Source organism: Mizuhopecten yessoensis, unplaced genomic scaffold, assembly GCF_002113885.1.
Source record: "Mizuhopecten yessoensis strain PY_sf001 unplaced genomic scaffold, ASM211388v2 scaffold1961, whole genome shotgun sequence".
Taxonomy (NCBI): Eukaryota; Metazoa; Mollusca; class Bivalvia; order Pectinida; family Pectinidae; genus Mizuhopecten; species Mizuhopecten yessoensis.
This window is the reverse complement of record NW_018404308.1, coordinates 1,620,532-1,641,566: the sequence shown is the minus strand read 5'-3', so window position 1 is coordinate 1,641,566 and position 21,035 is coordinate 1,620,532. Positions and strand designations below refer to the sequence as shown.

The window sequence follows — 21,035 nt, the reverse complement described above, 5'->3', positions numbered from 1 at the left end:
GACTGATTACAGCAGTACTTACCTTCCTTATAGGGGGCCAGGTACATGGTAACCCTTTACAGTGACATGTATTGTTTATAATACTGATTACAGCAGTACTTACCTTCCTTATAGGGGGCCAGGTACATGGTAACCCTTTACAGTGACATGTATTGTTTATAATACTGGTTACAGCAGTGCTTACCTTCCTTCTGGGGCCCAGGTACATGGTAACCCTTTACAGTGACATGTATTGTTTATAATACTGGTTACAGCAGTGCTTACCTTCCTTCTGGGGGGCCAGGTTGAAGTCTCCCATCATGATAATATCCTTTTCTCCTGAGGGAAGAAGTTCATTAGGATTATAATGTGTGATAATAATAGACAATCACTGAAATATACGGTGGAAATATTGTTTTCTCAATGGTAATCATGATTACTGGTGGCCATCATTGAGGATATACGTGTCTGTGGGAGGAATACATTAACTTCCATCGGACAGTAGTGTGTTGCTAGCAAAGGATTCATATATTGTAACATACAAAACTGTCAAATTCTAAATTTTCTCCAGTTATAAGATAACTATCGTAAACATCACGATTTATAAATATATTGTTTTATAAGTAAAATTATGGTATTATCTACCCTACTACTGATACTATTTTGATTAAATAAACCGAAAATGAAGGTTTCCTTGTTAAAACCAAATGGGATTAACAATGCATCAAGAAGGAACTCAAAATTTTGTAAAAAGTCTTTCTCACATTACCATAGTGTGTGCATTATTGTCTCTATTTCAGTCTTACATTGAAAACAAAGAGCACTATCTGTAAGAGCTGCTTCAACTAGATAAGAGTTTGTTGTTAAAATGTGTTGATTTATTCTGTATTGAAGCCATTTTAATTTTGAATTTCTAGTTACTGTAAAAGGAATCATATATATCAATTTCCATGTGTCATCATCAAATTCAAACAATTCATTCCATTTGTTTTTCCCAGTGGATATGGTATTATTTTGGCACAACAACTTATAAAAATCTTGAGTTCCTTTTTTATGCCTCATAAATATTTCTAAATTTAAGGGTATGTATGGATAACTAATCAAAGTATTTAAAGTATCATCATTGGACATGTAGTTTTTTATAGTATTAATAATACCTTGATATGTAAGAAAGTTAGTTTCTACATCAATTTTTTGTGAAAATTCTATAAAACTATAAAAAATACCAGAGTTATTATCTTTTAATAAGTCATTTATAATTATAACACCCTTTTCAAACCATTGCTTATAAAATAAACACTTGGCTCCTACTGTTAAATATTTGTTATACCAAATAGGCATTTTCAATCTACTAATGTCATTGTCAGTAGCTGCACTTAGAAACCTTATCAAGGACACATATTTTACTCAGAGATATATTGCTGTTAATAAAAGTGAATTATTTTTTATTGGAATTCAATATAGAATGGAAAAAATGGGAAAGTCTAATTAATACTGCTGAAACCCTGTCTTTGCCAAAATATGAACATATAACTTTCAAATCTTCTTATATAAACGTGTACTTCTAAATACTTATATGTAAAACTCCTTGAACTTTCCGACACATCTATATGGTTTCTTTGTTTCTCAATCCCCCCCTCCTCCCTCATTGTTTTTTTCTCTCTCTCTTGAGTCTTACTTTCCCTTATATACCTCTAGGACCTGCTCTAACCTCTTTTCTATCACTTCTAAACAATGCTTTTATATAACAGACACAATTTAGCAGTAATTTAATTATACATAAACATAATTAATTATTAATTATACCTGGAAATATGAAGTTTATTATAAATGAATATTTAATGAATGAACTGTAATGTGTGAGAGGAATAATGTTTATGTATGATATATTTGCATTGTTATAAATTTGGAAAAAAACACAAAAGAATACACACAAAAAGGAGAACTATCGTAATAAATAACTTGTCACTAAGAGGTTGAAATAAAGAAGTGTTTTATTTGATGCATGATCTATTCTGAGAACCTTCAGATGTTTTAAAACTGGTGTATATAAATGGACTCAAAAAAGACAGGAAGTTCTGACTGAGCTTGAATCCTGAGCTATGTCAGGTGTAAGTGGTGCCCACCTGGGTAGTGGTCCTCTATGGCCTCCACCACATGTGGTACCTGGTCTATTTCCTTCTGTAGCCGTGGCAGGTCCTGGTTGTTAAGTCCGGTGGCCTTTAGGTGTACACTCACTACGACACAGTCAAACTTACGGATCTATGGGGCGACAAAACATGTATTATAAATACTCACTAAATCTAGTGTGTATACCAGGTAATGAATTCAACTAAATCTTAAGTATTTCTTTATTTGAAGGACAAAAGCATTTTAACAAAGATACAAGTGACACTTCTTCACAACACTAACTTAAATGTTATCTTGCATGTTCCTTATTGTAATTTCCTGCTTACTTGTGTAAACATTTAGACATCTATCATGCAGCTATACCCAAATACCTTACGAGTTAGGTACACTATTTAACCATGGGGATTTCTGTAAAAAGTGGAATACATATAACAACTATAAAGCACAGCTATCTATCACAGAAGTTACCTTAAATACACCAATAAATGGCTTCCTCACAAAAGGTTTGGCCGCATTTTTGGCTTTTTCCAGAAGTGCTGAACTCTTCAGTTCTATTCGCTGTGAAGTGTCATATAGGAAACCATTGTATTCTGTGGCCTAAAACAAAACATTGAAATAAATATATAATCTTTTGACTGCTATTTAGAATTTTACAAAGTAGATATCACAAATAATAAACCTATGTTAGGAAGAAGTCATGCATGTAACCTCTTAACTTGTTTCAGGATCTCATTTCCCAAAATGTGACAGTATTACAGTAAACTGGCAACAGCTACAGTAACCACTGTCAATGTTACTAATGTATCCAGTGTCAATGTTACTATTATAACCACTGTCAATGTTACTATTATAACCAGTGTCAATGTTACTAATGTATCCAGTGTCAATGTTACTAATGTATCCAGTGTCAATGTAACTAATGTATCCAGTGTCAATGTTACTATTATAACCACTGTCAATGTTACTATTATAACCAGTGTCAATGTTACTAATGTATCCAGTGTCAATGTTACTCATCTATCCAGTGTCAGTATTACTAATGTATCCAGTGTCAGTATTACTAATGTATCCAGTGTCAATGTTACTATTGTAACCAGTGTCAATATTACTAATGTATCCAGTGTCAATGTCACTATTGTATCCAGTGTCAATGTTACGATTGTATCCAGTGTCAATGTTACTATTCTAACCACTGTCAATGCTACTATTGTAACCACTGTCAATGCTGCTATTGTAACCACTGTCAATGCTACTATTGTAACCACTGTCAATGCTACTATTGTAACCACTGCCAATGCTACTATTGTAACAACTGTCAATGTTACTAATGACTCCAGGGTCAATGTTACTATTATAACCACTGTCAATGTTACAAATCTATCCAGTGTCAATGTTACTAATCTATACAGTGTCAGTATTACTAATGTATCCCGTGTCAGTATTACTAATGTATCCAGGGTCAGTATTACTAATGTATCCAGTGTCGATGTTACTATTGTAACCACCGTCAATGTAACTAATGTATCCAGTGTCAATGTTATTATTGTAACCACTGTCAATGTTACCAATGTATCCAGTGTCAATGTTACTATTTTATCCAGTGTCAATGTTACTATTGTAAGCACTGTCAATGTTACTATTGTAACCACTGTCAATGCTGCTATTGTAACCACTGTCAATGCTACTATTGTAACCACTGTCAATGTTACCAATGTATCCAGTGTCAATGTTACTATTGTATCCAGTCTCAATGTTACTATTGTATCCAGTGTCAATGTTACTATTGTAACCACCGCAATGTTACTTATCTATCCAGTGTCAATGTTACTAATCTATCCAGTGTCAGTATTACTAATGTATCCAGTGTCAATGTTACTATTGTATCCAGTGTCAATGTTACTATTGTAACCACTGTCAATGCTACTATTGTAACCACTGTCAATGTTACTAATGACTCCAGTGTCAATGTTACTATTATAACCACTGTCAATGTTACTCATCTATCCAGTGTCAATGTAACTATTGAATCCAGTGTCAATGTTACTATTGTAACCACCGCAATGTTACTAATGTAACCACTGTCAATGTTATTATTGAATCCAGTGTTAATGTAACTATTTTAACCACTTTCAATGTTAGTAATCTATCCAGTGTCAATGTTACTATTATAACCACTGTCAATGTTACAAATCTATCCAGTGTCAATGTTACTATTGTAACCAGTGTCAATGTTACTATTGTAACCACTGCCAATGTTACTAATGTATCCAGTGTCAATGTTACTATTGTAACCAGTGTCAATGTTACTATTGTAACCACTGTCAATGTTAATTTAGTGACAATGTTATCATGGTGAAAATATCATTAAAGTAACAAAGGACCATGTCACCACAGTAACCAGTGACAATACTATGGTGACATTATTATTAAAGTAACGAGGGACCATGTTACCACATTAACCAGAGACCATGTTACCACAGTAACAAGGGACCATGCTACTATAGTAACGAATGTCATATTACCAATGTAACAAGGGACCATGTTACCACAGTAACGAAGGCCATATTACCACAGGAACCAGAGACCATGTTACTTAATTAACCAGTGACCATTTTACCACAGTAACCAGGGACCATAATTTTTTTATTAACCAGTGACCATTTTATCACAGAACCTATTTTCAATATTACTGTAGTTTATAATATTTGACAGGGAATGCCATTTCCTTTGTGGTCAGTTAATTAAAGGACTTGAAAAACTCTTAAGTATTTCTCCCGTACTGTCTGCAGCAACGAAAGCTAGAATGGCCCTGACCACATTAATATGTAATACAAGGATAACAAACGCACCCTGACCACATTACTATGTAATACAAGGATCACAAACACACCCTGACGACATTACTATATAATACAAGGATCACACACCCTGACCACATTAATATGTAATACAAGGATCACAAACACAGAATTATCATGGTACACAGAAAAATAGAAATGACTCATAATCAACAAAATGAAACTGTGTTTCAATTGATATTTTTATGTCTAAATTACATTTGACTAAAATATCAACAACCTTACTCATCTGCTATTTTAACCTTTTACAGCAATTCCATACCACATCCTTGTAGCACCTGATACATCATAATTAAGTCAGGAGAAAACCCTGTGATGTCAGCTATAACTGATTTTGAGAAGGCGTTGAGATAACTTATGCAACTGATCTGTCTTCAAATTACACAAAATCTCCGACCCAAGAACCAGGTAATGCTATGGATACAGATTTTTTGTGTGGGACTCTCTACCCTCCATTCACGCAAAACAAACCACCGTCAGCTTGCCAGTGCAATATTTATGTTATAACTTGTCTCATTCCAACATTTCAAACTTCCCACGTAAGAACACACTCTTGACTAATATAATGTACTGATTTCCATTAATGTCCTAAGCTGTCATTCACCATCCTCATCACATGTATGATAGATCCCTTATAATATAAACAATAACTGTTTATAATAACTTTTCACTGACAACCCATTAACAGCCCATTGACAGCCCACTCCCTTCTTTACACTGAGTGAATATAAGATGTATCACTAACTGGACACAATGAATATATAAAAGCAAAGTTGTGAGAATTTTGATAAATGTCCTTCATATCAGCCAGTCATTAATCACCCCCNGTGACCGATATGGAACCAGTTTCCTTATATATTTGTAATGAATTCAAGTTCTCCCACCTAACACTTCAGTGGTAGATAGCATCAGACTGATACAAGGCCGACAGAATGTATCTGTAGTCCCGAGCCCTGACTCTACAATATAGTATCTGTAGTCCCGGGCCCTGACTCTACAATATAGTATCTGTAGTCCCGGGCCCTGACTCTACAATATAGTATCTGTAGTCCCGAGCCCTGACTCTACAATATAGTATCTGTAGTCCCGAGCCCTGACTCTACAATATAGTATCTGTAGTCCCAGCCTTGACCGTACACTATTTATCTGTAGTCCCGAGCCCTGACTCTACAATATAGTATCTGTAGTCCCAGCCTTGACTCTACAATATAGTATCTGTAGTCCCGAGCCCTGACTCTACAATATAGTATCTGTAGTCCCAGCCTTGACCGTACACTATTTATCTGTAGTCCCAAGCCCTGACTCTACAATATAGTATCTGTAGTCCCAGCCTTGACCGTACACTATTTATCTGTAGTCCCGAGCCCTGACTCTACAATATAGTATCTGTAGTCCCAGCCTTGACTCTACAATATAGTATCTGTAGTCCCGAGCCCTGACTCTACAATATAGTATCTGTAGTCCCAGCCTTGACCGTACACTATTTATCTGTAGTCCCAAGCCCTGACTCTACAATATAGTATCTGTAGTCCCAGCCTTGACCGTACACTATTTATCTGTAGTCCCGAGCCCTGACTCTACAATATAGTATCTGTAGTCCCAGCCTTGACTCTACAATATAGTATCTGTAGTCCCGAGCCCTGACTCTACAATATAGTATCTGTAGTCCCAGCCTTGACCGTACACTATTTATCTGTAGTCCCGAGCCCTGACTCTACAATATAGTATCTGTAGTCCCAGCCTTGACCGTACACTATTTATCTGTAGTCCCAAGCCCTGACTCTACAATATAGTATCTGTAGTCCCAGCCTTGACCGTACACTATTTATCTGTAGTCCCGAGCCCTGACTCTACAATATAGTATCTGTAGTCCCAGCCTTGACCGTACACTATTTATCTGTAGTCCCAAGCCCTGACTCTACAATATAGTATCTGTAGTCCCAGCCTTGACCGTACACTATTTATCTGTAGTCCCGAGCCCTGACTCTACAATATAGTATCTGTAATCCCAGCCTTGACTGTACACTATTTATCTGTAGTCCCAAGCCCTGACTCTACAATATAGTATCTGTAGTCCCAGCCTTGACCGTACACTATTTATCTGTAGTCCCAAGCCCTGACCATACAGTTTGTATCTGTAGATCGGAGCCCTGTCTTTATGCTGACAGAAGCAGTGATCATACACTTAGTATCTGTAGTCTTGAGGTGTAATTTTACACTGTGCATTTGTTGCCCCCTGGATTTTTTATTTGTTGTCTAAAGTGTGACCGTATGTTCGGTGTGATAGTATGTTAGGTGTGATCGTATGTTAGGTGTGACCGTATGTTAGGTGTGACCGTATGTTCGGTGTGATCGTATGTTAAGTGTGACCGTATGTTAGGTGTGATCGTATGTTAGGTGTGATCGTATGTTAGGTGTGACCGTATGTTAGGTGTGACCGTATGTTCGGTGTGATCGTATGTTAGGTGCGATCGTATGTTAGGTGTGATCGTATGCTACACATCTATTGTCTAGTGGTGTGACCGTATGCTAGGTGTACTGTGATCGTATGTTAGGTGTGATCGTCTGCTACACATTTATTGTCTAGTGGTGTGACTGTAGGCTAGGTGCACTGTGATCGTATGTTAGGTGCGATCGTATGCTACGCATCTATTGTCTAGTGGTGTGACCGTAGGCTAGGTGTACTGTGATCGTATGTTAGGTGTGATCGTATGCTACACATTTATTGTCTAGTGGTGTGACTGTAGGCTAGGTGCACTGTGATCGTATGTTAGGTGCGATCGTATGTTAGGTGTGATCGTATGTTAGGCGTGATCGTATGTTAGGTGTGATCGTATGCTACACATCTATTGTCTTGTGGTGTGACTGTAGGTTAGGTGTGATCGGATGTTAGGTGTGACCGTATGTAAGGTGTGACCATATGTTAGGGGTGGTCGTATACTACACATCTATTGTCTAGTGGTGTGACTGTAGGTTAGGGGTGATCGTATGTTAGGTGTGATCGTATGCTACACATTTATTGTCTAGTTGTGTGACTGTAGGCTAGGTGCACTGTGATCGTATGTTAGGTGCGATTGTATGCTACACATCTATTGTCTAGTGGTGTGACTGTAGGTTAGGTGTGATCGTATGTTAGGTGTGACCGTATGTAAGGTGTGACCATATGTTAGGTGTGGTCGTATACTACACATCTATTGTCTAGTGGTGTGACTGTAGGTTAGGTGTGATCGTATGTTAGGTGTGACTGTATGTTAGGTGTGATCGTTTGTTAGGTGTGACCATATGCTACACACCTATTGTCTAGAGGTGTGATCGTATGTTAGGTGTGACCATATGTTAAGTGTTACCGTCATGTTCGGTGTGATCGTATGTTAGGAGTGATCGTTTGTTAGGTGTGACCGTATGTTAGGTGTGATCATATGCTACACACCTATTTTCTAGAGGTGTGATCGTATGTTAGGTGTGATTGTATGTTCGGTGTGATCGTATGTTGGGTGTGACCATATGTTAAGTGTTACCGTCATGTTCGGTGTGATCGTATGTTAGGTGTGACCATATGTTAGGTGTGACCATATGTTAGGTGTGATTGTATGCTACACATCTATTGTCTAGAGGTGTGACCGTACCGTACATATTATCTGTTGTCCCAATGCCTGACTGTACAGTATAGTTTCTGTGTATATAGCTTCAATACTTGGACACTACAGATCATTACCTATTTAATGGTCAGTATGTCATACTGGCCATTAAATGTTACAGGGATTAGGGAGTGTATAGGTATTTGTGTATTATTGGACATTGACTGATAATTGTAAGTTGATTAACTGTTAAGTACCTGATAGACACCCTGTTTTCTATTGATGCATTACTTGGCAAGGTTACATACCTACACACAGTATACACTGGTCATACTAGTGTTATAAATAGTGACAGATAGTGCTGTATGAAATGCTTGGAAATTGCTTGGTTGCAATAACTTTGACTTTGTTTGAATTGTTGTAACATTAGAAATCACAGGCTGGTATCATCCATCAGGGGCCATTGTTTTTACTGACTGCATGATACCTTGATATACCTACCACATTCAGATAAAACAATTTCAGCACCAAATGAAGAAGCCAACCTCTGTTTTCCAGTAACAGTACCCATTGTAGGACCCTGCCTCGCACACTAGACTCTCAACACATACAACTCAACTAGTATTCAACTTACAATCTGCCTCAGCTCTCGATTTGTTTTTCTCTCAAATATTAAGTTTACTTATATATCAGTCATGCACATCACCTGAGAGCCAGCAGGTATATCATTATGAACAGGGTATCCATGACTACACACCACTGGTAAATAACTAGGTAATAACCTCCAATTCCGAAGGCGTAACAGATGTGTATATAAATGCATTTACAGTGCAATAAATGCAATCAAGAATTTAATTAATTGTACGAAAAACTAACAGAAATTCACTGGGCCAAAACATTCAATTTACAGGTCGATACTTGAGTCAGTGAAGGAGATTATTATAGATGATATCCAGTTATGTTCGTGTATTGAAATAATTTGTGAGATAGTAACCCGACTTCGCAAGATAACCTGTAACATCCGTGATATAACTGGCTGGGTATTAACAGCCAAACCTTGGAGCTGTAGACACACCTACAGACCATGTGACAAGATAACCTGTAACATCCGTGATATAACTGGCTGGGTATTAACAGCCAGACACTGGAGCTGTAGACACACCAACAGACCATGTGACAAGATAACCTGTAACATCCGTGATATAACTGGCTGGGTATTAACAGCCAAACCCTGGAGCTGTAGACAATGACAGACCAACAGACCATGTGACAAGATAACCTGTAACATCCGTGATATAACTGGCTGGGTATTAACAGCCAAACCCTGGAGCTGTAGATAATAACATACCATGTGACAACATCAGAATCTAGACATTTGGGGAAATAGGTACTGAATTGTCTTTGCAGTAATTGATGAAGGACAAAGAAGTTTTCAATAACTAATGCATTACAATAAATCAACTTTAAAAATCAATATTTTCTCCTGAGTTTAGAATATCTGAGCAACCCAAGAGTGATGATGAGTCCTACTTTTTGACCATTCCAGTACATCTGACTTTAAAAAATAGACAATGTTTGAAAGATGTGAATGCCCCTGATGGCCCCAATACCCTTCGTCCATTAAGTTTGGATCTAGAGAACTGAAATACAAACTTGCTGGAGGTATTTGTGTCTGGAATACTGGTGCAAAGTTTCACCCATGAAGATTCCTCTATTTCTTCCATCAGCAGATTCCTCTATTTCTTCCATCAGCAGATTCCTCTATTTCTACCATCAGCAGATTCCTCTATCTAGTTCTACCATCAACAGATTCCTCTATTTCTCCCATCAGCAGATTCCTCTATTTCTACCATCAACAGATTCCTCTATTTCTTCCGTCAGCAGATTCCTCTATCTAGTTCTACCATCAACAGATTCCTCTATTTCTACCTTCAGCAGATTCCTCTATTCCTACCATCAGCAGATTCTTCTATTTCTACCATCAGCCGATTCCTCTATTTCTACCATCAGCGGATTCCTCTATTTCTACCTTCAGCAGATTCCTCTATTCCTACCATCAGCAGATTCCTCTATTCCTCCCATCAGCAGATTCCTCTATTTCTACCATCAGCAGATTCCTCTATTTCTACCATCAGCAGTTTCCTCTATTTCTACCATCAGCAGATTCCCCTAAGTCTACCATCAACAGATGAATCAGGCATGTACTTGCCATGTCTACAAGACCCATACACTTCCTCAGTAAATATTAATAATATTAGTTCAAGTGTTGAAACCAAACCCTACAATAATTGGAACCCCATGGGCCTTAACGGTCCATGAGTCCCATGGGCCTTAACGGTCACCTGAGTCCTACAGTATTTAATTTTGTTGTTGAAATATGTACCAATTTGAGTAAAAAATTGTTAAGTATAACGTTAACTTAAGTTTGTCAGGACCCTGAGCTGATCATTCCTAGACCGATATTCAGTTAGATTGGCCTATTAGAACTTGTTTCTAAGCATGAAATAGGTATTTTCAAAATGGCGGCCGTGGCGGCCATATTGAATTTCTGATCGACCCGAAAAATAACAACACTTTGTCAGGACCATGAGTTGATCATTCCTATCAAGTTTCAGTTCAATCGGCCCAGCAGAACTTGACTTTAAGTTTGAAATATTTTTTCAAAATGGCGGCCGTGGTGGCCATATTGGATTTCTGATTGACCCGAAAACAACACTTGGTCAGGGAGATGTCAGTAACCTTCCCATGAAATATCAATGAAATCCCTTTGCCGGTATTTCAGCTTAAGTTGAAAATATAAAATGTTAATGGACGACGACGGACGACGACGGACAAAGACGGATAGCAATAGGTCACTTGAGCTAAAGCTCAGGTGACCTAAAAACAAATGTAGGTTGCACAACAAGATATTAAGGGCCTGTTTTGTGCTACCCTTTCTACCTATGGGAAAAAACCTTTCCTGAGAGACCTACACTCTACTACAATAAATAACAGGAGATTATCTAGGTTACTGAGACCACTGGATAGTCCTGAGAGTAAATCTGTCATAAAACACCACTTGTAAACAGAGTCCATCTAACAGATTAGAAGGGAGACTATCTAACAGACTGTTTTTGAGAACCCATATATCATATGGAAAATCATATCATGAAAAATCACAGGGAGACCTCTGACACGGTACCCCAATGGCAGTGTGAACATGTATTCCTTCTCAATCTTTTTATAGACACAAGTTTATTGCTGATAAATAATTCATGTACACACACAAATATACACCAGTCACACCACATATAGTACTTCTGGGGAAGTTGTTATCAATTAAATGTTCTCATAAAAGTATGTGCAATTATTGAACAGAAACCTCTCTGAATCCCCATTAGATCTGACAATACGTCTGTAACTACACACCATTAAACCAACCCAGTGTTCAATTGATATCTCTGAGAAGTGATGTCACCTATTCCCACTAACTAGGATATATTAGCCACTGAGTAAACATGTCAGTCATCAGTCCCAGGAACAGTGTTAAAACATCCTGGTAAAACAATGGGATCAATACCATCATACAGCTGTCACACTTTGTACCCAACATACATCCGTTCATAGCGGACAAACCTGTTACTTCATATATAACAAGTTAACGTTATAACTATCCCTCTATGTGCTGAAGTACCCAGTACTTTGTGTCAGCCACTGTAACTAATCCAGCACTACACTAGGGAAGGGTGAGTCAAAGGTCACATCATTATAATGTAGAAATGTTAGTCACGACTCCCAGCATAGGTCAAAGGTCATTGTAGAAATGTTAGTCACAACTCCCAGCATAGGTCAAAGATCATTGTAGAAATGTTAGTCACCACTCCAAGCATAGGTCAAAGGTCATTGTAGAAATCTTCGGAAACTGTAAAAAAACACCTCGAAATTTTCACATGAGGAAATGATCGCTTTATGAATCATTAAAAAGATCACAGCGTGAATATTTTGTGCATTGGTAACAGATCGGAAACCAATATACTGTATACCAGGGAATTGTTGCTACTATTTGATTTCTGCCTTCCACAATGAGGGTGAATTTATCATGGTACACAACAAACCATATGTGGAGGGTGAATACCAGTAAGGGGCTTCATTGGACTGGTGATAGTGTCCTGGTAGTACATCTTTATACACGGTTATATATTTATTTTACAACAGTTATGAAATAGAATGAAATTCAGTGATGGTTTTCAATGAAGCATTTAACTGTTGCTATGGAAACAAGCATTACTTGTCCACAGCCTGGTAGTACTTAACATTTGATGTATTGAGGTTTTATTTTTATTTTACCACAAGCTATTTTTCAAACTCTTTTTCACTGTTTAACCTAGATTCCTCTGTTCCTGAACAATTTTTTCAAGAAAATTTACCCTACTTTTTCAGGAGATGAGTGATTAAAAAGCACCTGGATCTACCACTAAATGACTGTACCACTATAGCATATGCACTGTTTCTGCTACCAAAGAACCTATGTAGGTAAAACAAGGCTTACAAGCAATCCTAACTGTTTATTGTGTTATAAGTAGTGATCAGTGTTAGACCAACAAGAATGTTTCCCCAAGTAAAATAAACCTGTTTTCCAATATCAATACTGCACCATTTCAATTTTGTTCACTTTCTTAATCAGTGGCTTCACAAGTTGGACCAAGCTTTTTACTGTCTCTCAGGCTTCACTTAAACTACTGTATATACCCAGCAATAAGCCCATGCCTGCTAATAAGCCCACCCATATATATAACAATTCAGTAGAATATAAACAAACTAATGCTATTTCATTGTCCTGATATAAGCCCATCCCCTACTTGGAGTGAGAGATTGTGTATAAGCCCATCCCCTACTTGGAGTGAGAGATAGTGTATAAGCCCATCCCCTACTTGGAGTGAGAGATTGTGTATAAGCCCATCCCCTACTTGGAGTGAGAGATTGTGTATAATCCCATCCCCTACTTGGAGTGAGAGATTGTGCTGCCCCATAGGATTATTGTAGGACATATATGATGACCTTAAAAGTCATTCCAAATCAAAGAAAAACACCTCTGGTGCCTGTTACAGTTATAAAATTGTCTAAATAGATTTCCTGCCAACTGGTCAGAATATCAACTGGTACTGTAGTATGATAACAACAAGGAAACTAGTGTGATATCAACACTGATGTCACATTCTCTATTAGACGCTGACATTGTCACAGATCTTGTATTCAATATATGGCAGTGCATTTAAGTCACTTCAGAGGGCGATGGACAGAAGATGTAATCAACCATCACTTGGTTTGGTATACATATGGTAATTCAAACCAGGAGGATAAAATATTTCTGAAAGGACCGTTAAATATCGGGTTCTAACAGAGCTATCTGTTATACAGGGTGTGAATGACCTTTATCTGTAGTGTACACTGGTGACAGATCTATAGGGCTTTATGTGGCTGATTGACATACATTTCTCCACCATTTACTGCCCACTCTGTACTAAACTAGCTTACTAAAGCTGTACAACACCTATCTCTGGTCAAGTGGTCAGTGACAATTATCACTTGTTATCAGTGGCCAGTTGACATACCTGTGTACAGAGACATTTGTTCCTGTCACAAACATCATACCACTTGTGTCCTTATATTGGACCCTGGTCCTATTCCACACATATTGTCAACCTCACAATTTTTGTTTCGTGTATTTCTTTTAATTTATGATTTGGAATGCCAGGTTTAACTTCTGGAGATTTTCGTTTCTGCTGATTCTCTTCTAAGAATTTACATGTTTAAGGATCTTCAGAGATAAAGAGTTGGGCCCTGGTCATTAGAGAGCCTTTCACATTTCTCTTGATATTTCTCAACGTATCCTCTCTTAGTAGCTCCTTTAACAATAGGTCTAAAGGTGTATTACAATGTTCATGACCAAATTGACAATCAGAATCCACTTACATGTGTGATTTATAAGCGACTGGCTGCCCCCAGGTAAAGATACCCTTTTCTCTCATTTCCCTGTGTGTAAGATAAAGCTGTCCAGGGTAAAAAAGAGGTGTAGGAAATTTCTATCTTTCTTGCAGAAAAGGCGACTTGATGAAATTAAAAACCTGTTACAATATATTTACAGTACACCTTAGAAAGATGTGATTAATTTTCCTGCCCAAACTGTGTTTGCCAATATGTGATATGCTAAATTCGGCTAGCTGATTTGTTTTTGTCTAAAAAGCTCAAGGAGGGATTGATATTTTCAAAATGTGGACAGTCCAAACGCATTTTCATGGTTTCTAAGCTTATTCTGGTAGTTGGAATGAGAGAAAAATACTCTTTCATGCCCAAGGGTGTAGGATAGGGAAATTCCACCCTCAGGATTTTCAAATTTGGCAAAACCCTAAGCAAAGCCTGGAGTTTTACTAAATTTGAAAACCTCTCGAGTGGAATTTCCCTATCCTACACCCCTGAGCATGAAAGAGTCTTATAATATTTAGGCAATATGCATTCAAGCATTGGAAAATCTGAGAGTTATAAAGCATCTGTGTCCCTAAGTTTTAGACCCTAGTGTCCCTAAGTACTGGACCCTACTGTTCCTATGTACTGGGCTCTAGTGACCCTCAGTACTGGACCCTAGTGACCCTCAGTACTGGGCCCAAGTGTCCCTAAGTACTGGACCCTAGTGTCCCTAAGTACTGGACCCTAGTGTCCCTATGTACTGGACCCTAGTGACCCTAAGTACTGGACCCTAGTGTCCCTCAGTACTGGACCCTAGTGTCCCTATGTACTGGACCCTACTGTCCCTAAGTACTGGACCCTACTGTCCCTAAGTACTGGACCCTACTGTTCCTATGTACTGGGCTCTAGTGTTCCTCAGTACTGGACCCTAGTGTCCCTATGTACTGGACCCTAGTGTCCCTAAGTACTGGAACCTAGTGTCTCTAAGTACTGGACCCTAGTGTCCCTCAGTACTGGGCCCTAGTGTCCCTAGTGTCCCTAAGTACAGGAACCTAGTGTCCCTAAGTACTGGCCCCTAGTGTCCCTATGTACTGGGCTCTAGTGTCCCTAAGTACGGGACCCTAGTGTCCCTAAGTACTGGGCCCTAGTGTCCCTCAGTACTGGACCCTACTGTCCCTCAGTACTGGACCCTAGTGTCCGTAAGTACTGGACCCTACTGTCCCTATGTACTGGCCCCTACTGTCCCTATGTACTGGGCTCTAGTGTCTCTAAGTACCTGGCTCTAGTGTCCCTAAGTACTGGACCCTAGTGTCCCTCTGTACTGGACCCTAGTGTCCCTCTGTACTGGACCCTAGTGTCCCTCTGTACTGGACCCTAGTGTCCCTCTGTACTGGACCCTAGTGTCCCTCTGTACTGGACCCTAGTGTCCCTCTGTACTGGACCCTAGTGTCCCTCTGTACTGGACCCTAGTGTCCCTCTGTACTGGACCCTAGTGTCCCTCTGTACTGGACCCTAGTGTCCCTCTGTACTGGACCCTAGTGTCCCTATGTACTGGACCCTAGTGTCCCTCAGTACTGGGCCCTAGTGTCCCTCAGTACCGGCCCCTAGTGTCCCTCAGTACCGGCCCCTAGTGTCCCTAAGTACTGGGCCCTAGTGTCCCTATGTACTGGACCCTAGTGTCCCTCAGTACTGGACCCTAAGTGTCCCTATGTACTGGATCATAGCCCCTGTCACACACATATCACTTCCCTTAAATCATAAGAATAACAAAATTACCTGGATGTTTTATCTATAAAAGTGGGGCTCATAGACAAACCAATGACTTCAGCGACACTGAGTTGTTTGCCCCTCACTACTTACCTGGTACATTCGACCAGCTGCCTTAGACACCACACATTTCCAAACACCTCGATGACCCTGAAACTTCCTCACCCCTGGAATGCTGGGATTGTTTAATTCTTTACAAATCTGGAAATAATGAATAAAGATAAATTAATTTTTATAATTGGTAAACATCAAAGATCCATTTTACTTGAAATTAATCACAGTCAAGCTGCAAAGTGCAACATGTTAAATATAAACTACATGCATAATAAAATGCTTATTTCAGTGAGAAACCCTCCCCCATTGTATATACCAGTAAAGGCCTGGTATATACTAAGGAAATAGTCTGTGTAAAGATTATGTGACAAACAACTGTTTTACATTGGCTGTTTGATGTGCAACCCCCCTGATATGTGTTTACTTCGTGTTTGATGCAGTTTTGGCAAGAGCAAAGATGTCAAACAGCATTTTCCATAAACTTCCTGTTAAACATTACAGGTTTGAAGTTCTACTGACTGTTCCTCCAAGCAAGAGTACATGTATGTGTCGTGTGATCTTTTATTCAAATGAAATCACCAATAAACTGTGAACAGATTGTTTTAATATTTTGGAAGGTAGAAATTCAATGACAAATCCACATTCCAACATATAAACAACATATGTTAACAAGAAAAGCAGATCATCATTTTATCCTATAAGAAAACTAAGGTTAAGTTTGTATAGGGATCAATATTTTACTAGTAGAACAATATTTAATGGATGAGGTTGGATTGTCATCACACTTTATAATTACAGCCCTGTGTTTCTACCAAACATCTCACATCACTGATCTAGTGGACACCATATCATTTCTATATCATTTCATCAAACAAATTCATCAGACCATGTCCAGCCATCAGAAGTCCCTAAGGAAATGTAGGAACACAATATCACAGCACCAGGACACATGGTCACACCACCATCAGAAGTCCCCAAAGAAATGTAGGGACACAATATCACAGCACCAGGACACATGGTCACACCACCATCAGAAGTCCCTAAGGAAATGTAGGGACACAATATCACAGCACCGGGACACATGGTCACACCACCATCAGAAGTCCCTAAGGAAATGTAGGGACACAATATCACAGCACCGGGACACATGGTCACACCACCATCAGAAGTCCCTAAGGAAATGTAGGGACACAATATCACAGCACCGGGACACATGGTCACACCACCATCAGAAGTCCCTAAGGAAATGTAGGGACACAATATCACAGCACCGGGACACATGGTCACACCACCATCAGAAGTCCCTAAGGAAATGTAGGGACACAATATCACAGCACCGGGACACATGGTCACACCACCATCAGAAGTCCCTAAGGAAATGTAGGGACACAATATCACAGCACCGGGACACATGGTCACACCACCATCAGAAGTCCCTAAGGAAATGTAGGGACACAATATCACAGCACCGGGACACATGGTCACACCACCATCAGAAGTCCCTAAGGAAATGTAGGGACACAATATCACAGCACCGGGACACATGGTCACACCACCATCAGAAGTCCCTAAGGAAATGTAGGGACACAATATCACAGCACCGGGACACATGGTCACACCACCATCAGAAGTCCCTAAGGAAATGTAGGGACACAATATCACAGCACCGGGACACATGGTCACACCACCATCAGAAGTCCCTAAGGAAATGTAGGGACACTATATCACAGCACCGGGACACATGGTCACACCACCATCAGAAGTCCCTAAGGAAATGTAGGGACACTATATCACAGCACCGGGACACATGGTCACACCACCATCAGAAGTCCCTAAGGAAATGTAGGGACACTATATCACAGTACCTGGACACATGGTCACACCACCATCAGAAGTCCTTAAGGAAATGTAGGGAAACAATATCACAGCACCTGGACACATGGTCACACCACCATCAGAATAACTGGGCTAACAATTCGTCCCTAATGTCAACAATCTGTGCACTGACCATAATCAACTGTCTAATCAGGGCTACTGTATCTGACAGCTGTCCAGGGCTGAAAGTCCCTTTCATCTTTTCTCTTTCAAGCTATCATAATAATTAAACAACAGTTGATAGAGACCTGATGACAGAAGGAAAACATGAGAGGTCATCACCCTAATTTTATATAACCTGCTGCTTTCCTTCCACATTTCAAATTACAAATAGCAGGATCAATATTAATTTGATTATGATAACACTAAGATTACTGATATTTTGTACCATGATTGCTAGGCATCTATCTAGCCACTTCAGAGTATATCTAGCCACTTCAGTGTATATCTAGCAACTTCAGTGTTGTCTAGCCACTTCAGTGTATATCTAGTCACTTTAGTGTAGTGTATATCTAGCCACTTCAGTGTGTATCCAGCCACTTCAGTGTGTATCTAGCCACTTCAGTGTATATCTAGCCACTTCAGTGTATATCTAGCCACTTCAGTGTATATCTAGCCACAGTTACTGTTAATACTTTTTCAGTAAATATCATTATATATTGAAACATCTTCCCCCTCCCCTTTATAATGTTAATTTGGGTATATACTCCAACCTTCCAAAGTCATCATGGCAGTGCCTCCTTGACGACTGACAAGATTTCAAGGTGGGTTGGGGATACACTGGAATGTAAAATTGTAAATGTTTTGGTCTTAAGGAGCCAGGTTTTATGGAGATGTTTTACTAGAGAAACCAGACTTTATTAGGATGTGTTAATTTGTGAAAATGTTCACGTTTCCATTTCTCAGCACTTCTCTGTTTCAGTTTTATAACACATGTTAGTGAGATAGGTCAATGACAGGTAAGAAACAATGTAAACATGTTGATGTCAGATGAAAACGGTGGGAAACCGCCATATTTAACAGTGGATTAAATTCCTGTTAAATCTTGTGTTACATTATCTGTTTATTTTTTTATGACTAAAGGGTTAAGGTCTTGCCAAGATGTCCCAAGGTCCCAGTACAGTGGTCAATACACAGTGCCCTGCCCATCACTTGAACCCAGACAGAATTCTGTCACCAAACTCACAGTCACACTGGTATTTTGTCAACTTAAATTGGGCCCACGCACAATGACAAACCCTTAGTCACCCTATACTGATGAGATAAGTGCATTTTTGTGTGATATGAATTCGTTTCAATTACTTTATTCACGAAACCAGCACAAATATGCCCACACTCATACAGTATAATATAAACTTGTATAAGAATAAAGATCACTCAATATAAATCTTTTCCTAAGCCTCACATGAGAACCCCTGTAGTAAGGCATTGATTCAGACTCGTACACAAAACCATTGTCCATAGAGACAAGAATTAAGGGTACATGCTACATTTTGTATCTGATTTATATATGAATGATCTCCCAAGATATTCCCTTTTTGGAGCAATTAAAAAATTATAATTCGTTATTAACCAGTTTCTTTATTGAGGGTCCAAAGTTTATGACACATGGTGTAACTATAAAGTTTGTTTCACTGAGTACTGTATGAGTACTGTATCGTTGGATCACACGTTATACATGACTCTCAACTAGAAATGACCTGTGTTATCACAAGTTAGCTTATTAATCGTGATTGATAATTAATGGCAACATGATGACCTCATCCTAACCAGTCGGTGACTGTTTGACAGGAAGGATGTCTATTTATAGGAAGTTAAACACTGATACAGTTCTTATCACCATAACAGTATAGCAGGGCTGTAATAGACTGTTAACTACATCATGTAAATATGTACATAGGGTACAAGTTCCTGGCTCACATAACAGGGGGGGGGGGGGGGATATTAACAAGAAATAGAATACTGGGGCAACAGTACTTTCTGCCTAGATGGTTATTTTTTGCCTCTGTTTTGTTGTTGTCGACAAACTTTCCTAAATCAGAGGGGTCCTATAGTACAGTCAGCATTCTAAATGATAGCACCCATTAGCACACTGTTCTAACAAAAACATTCAGATCAACAGGAAATCTCAGTACTGTAAAGTGAAATGATCAAAGAAGTGCATCAAGATACAAATGGATTATCACGAAAATACATCTGTTGATTTTTATGAATCAAAGAAGAGAAAAACTCATTGTAAAATTATTTGACATGCTTTCAAGTCTACCAGTACTCCTATCAATCATTATTAACTATTTGATCACGACAAATATTACTAACACAAACAAAAATTGAGAAAAAGTCCACACATGTATAAAGATTTTCCTTGACATAATAAGATAACCTTGACATAATAAGATAAACTTGCTATGGTTAATAAGACTAGCTCACTGCCACAGAGAAACAACAGCAGCAATCAGTGGAGTTGATGTGTTTGGTGGAAAGCCATAAGGCTGTACCAGACACTTCACAAAGCATGTTTATATCAAACCACTGTTGTAGATTGATGAACATCTGGTGGCCAAGAAATGTACTTTTTTATTGAGAGGATTTTACAACAACAAGTAACCCTGAGGCCATCTTACTGAGCATGCAGAGGAGAGACAGAGACACATGTTTCAGTGCTGTGTGGTAATATCGATGATTGTTTTGAGAATTTTTTTATTGAAGAGGTTTAAATCACTCTGATGTTTAGAGGTCACACCTGATCTAGTGAATAAACTATAAAATAAATAAATTTATAACAAATTTAATATTCAGTCTATAACCAAAGTAAACCACCCCACATAAATATTCCATCCCCTATAACCAG

At 38.7% G+C, this 21,035-nt stretch overlaps 1 protein-coding gene across 3 annotated transcripts in view; it reads right to left on the bottom strand.

Moving 5' to 3' along the window:
- LOC110443840 (endonuclease/exonuclease/phosphatase family domain-containing protein 1-like) overlaps window positions 1-21,035 on the bottom strand; it is a 52,849-nt gene that overhangs the window by 4,605 nt on the left and 27,209 nt on the right. For all 3 annotated transcript variants that reach the window (XM_021488268.1, XM_021488276.1, XM_021488284.1), the window contains exons 4-7: window positions 16,349-16,456; window positions 2,578-2,706; window positions 2,106-2,241; window positions 265-318 (exon numbers count right to left, since the gene is read on the bottom strand). In XM_021488268.1, the coding sequence (XP_021343943.1) occupies window positions 265-318; window positions 2,106-2,241; window positions 2,578-2,706; window positions 16,349-16,456 (427 nt within the window). The remainder of the gene's footprint in view (window positions 1-264; window positions 319-2,105; window positions 2,242-2,577; window positions 2,707-16,348; window positions 16,457-21,035) is intronic.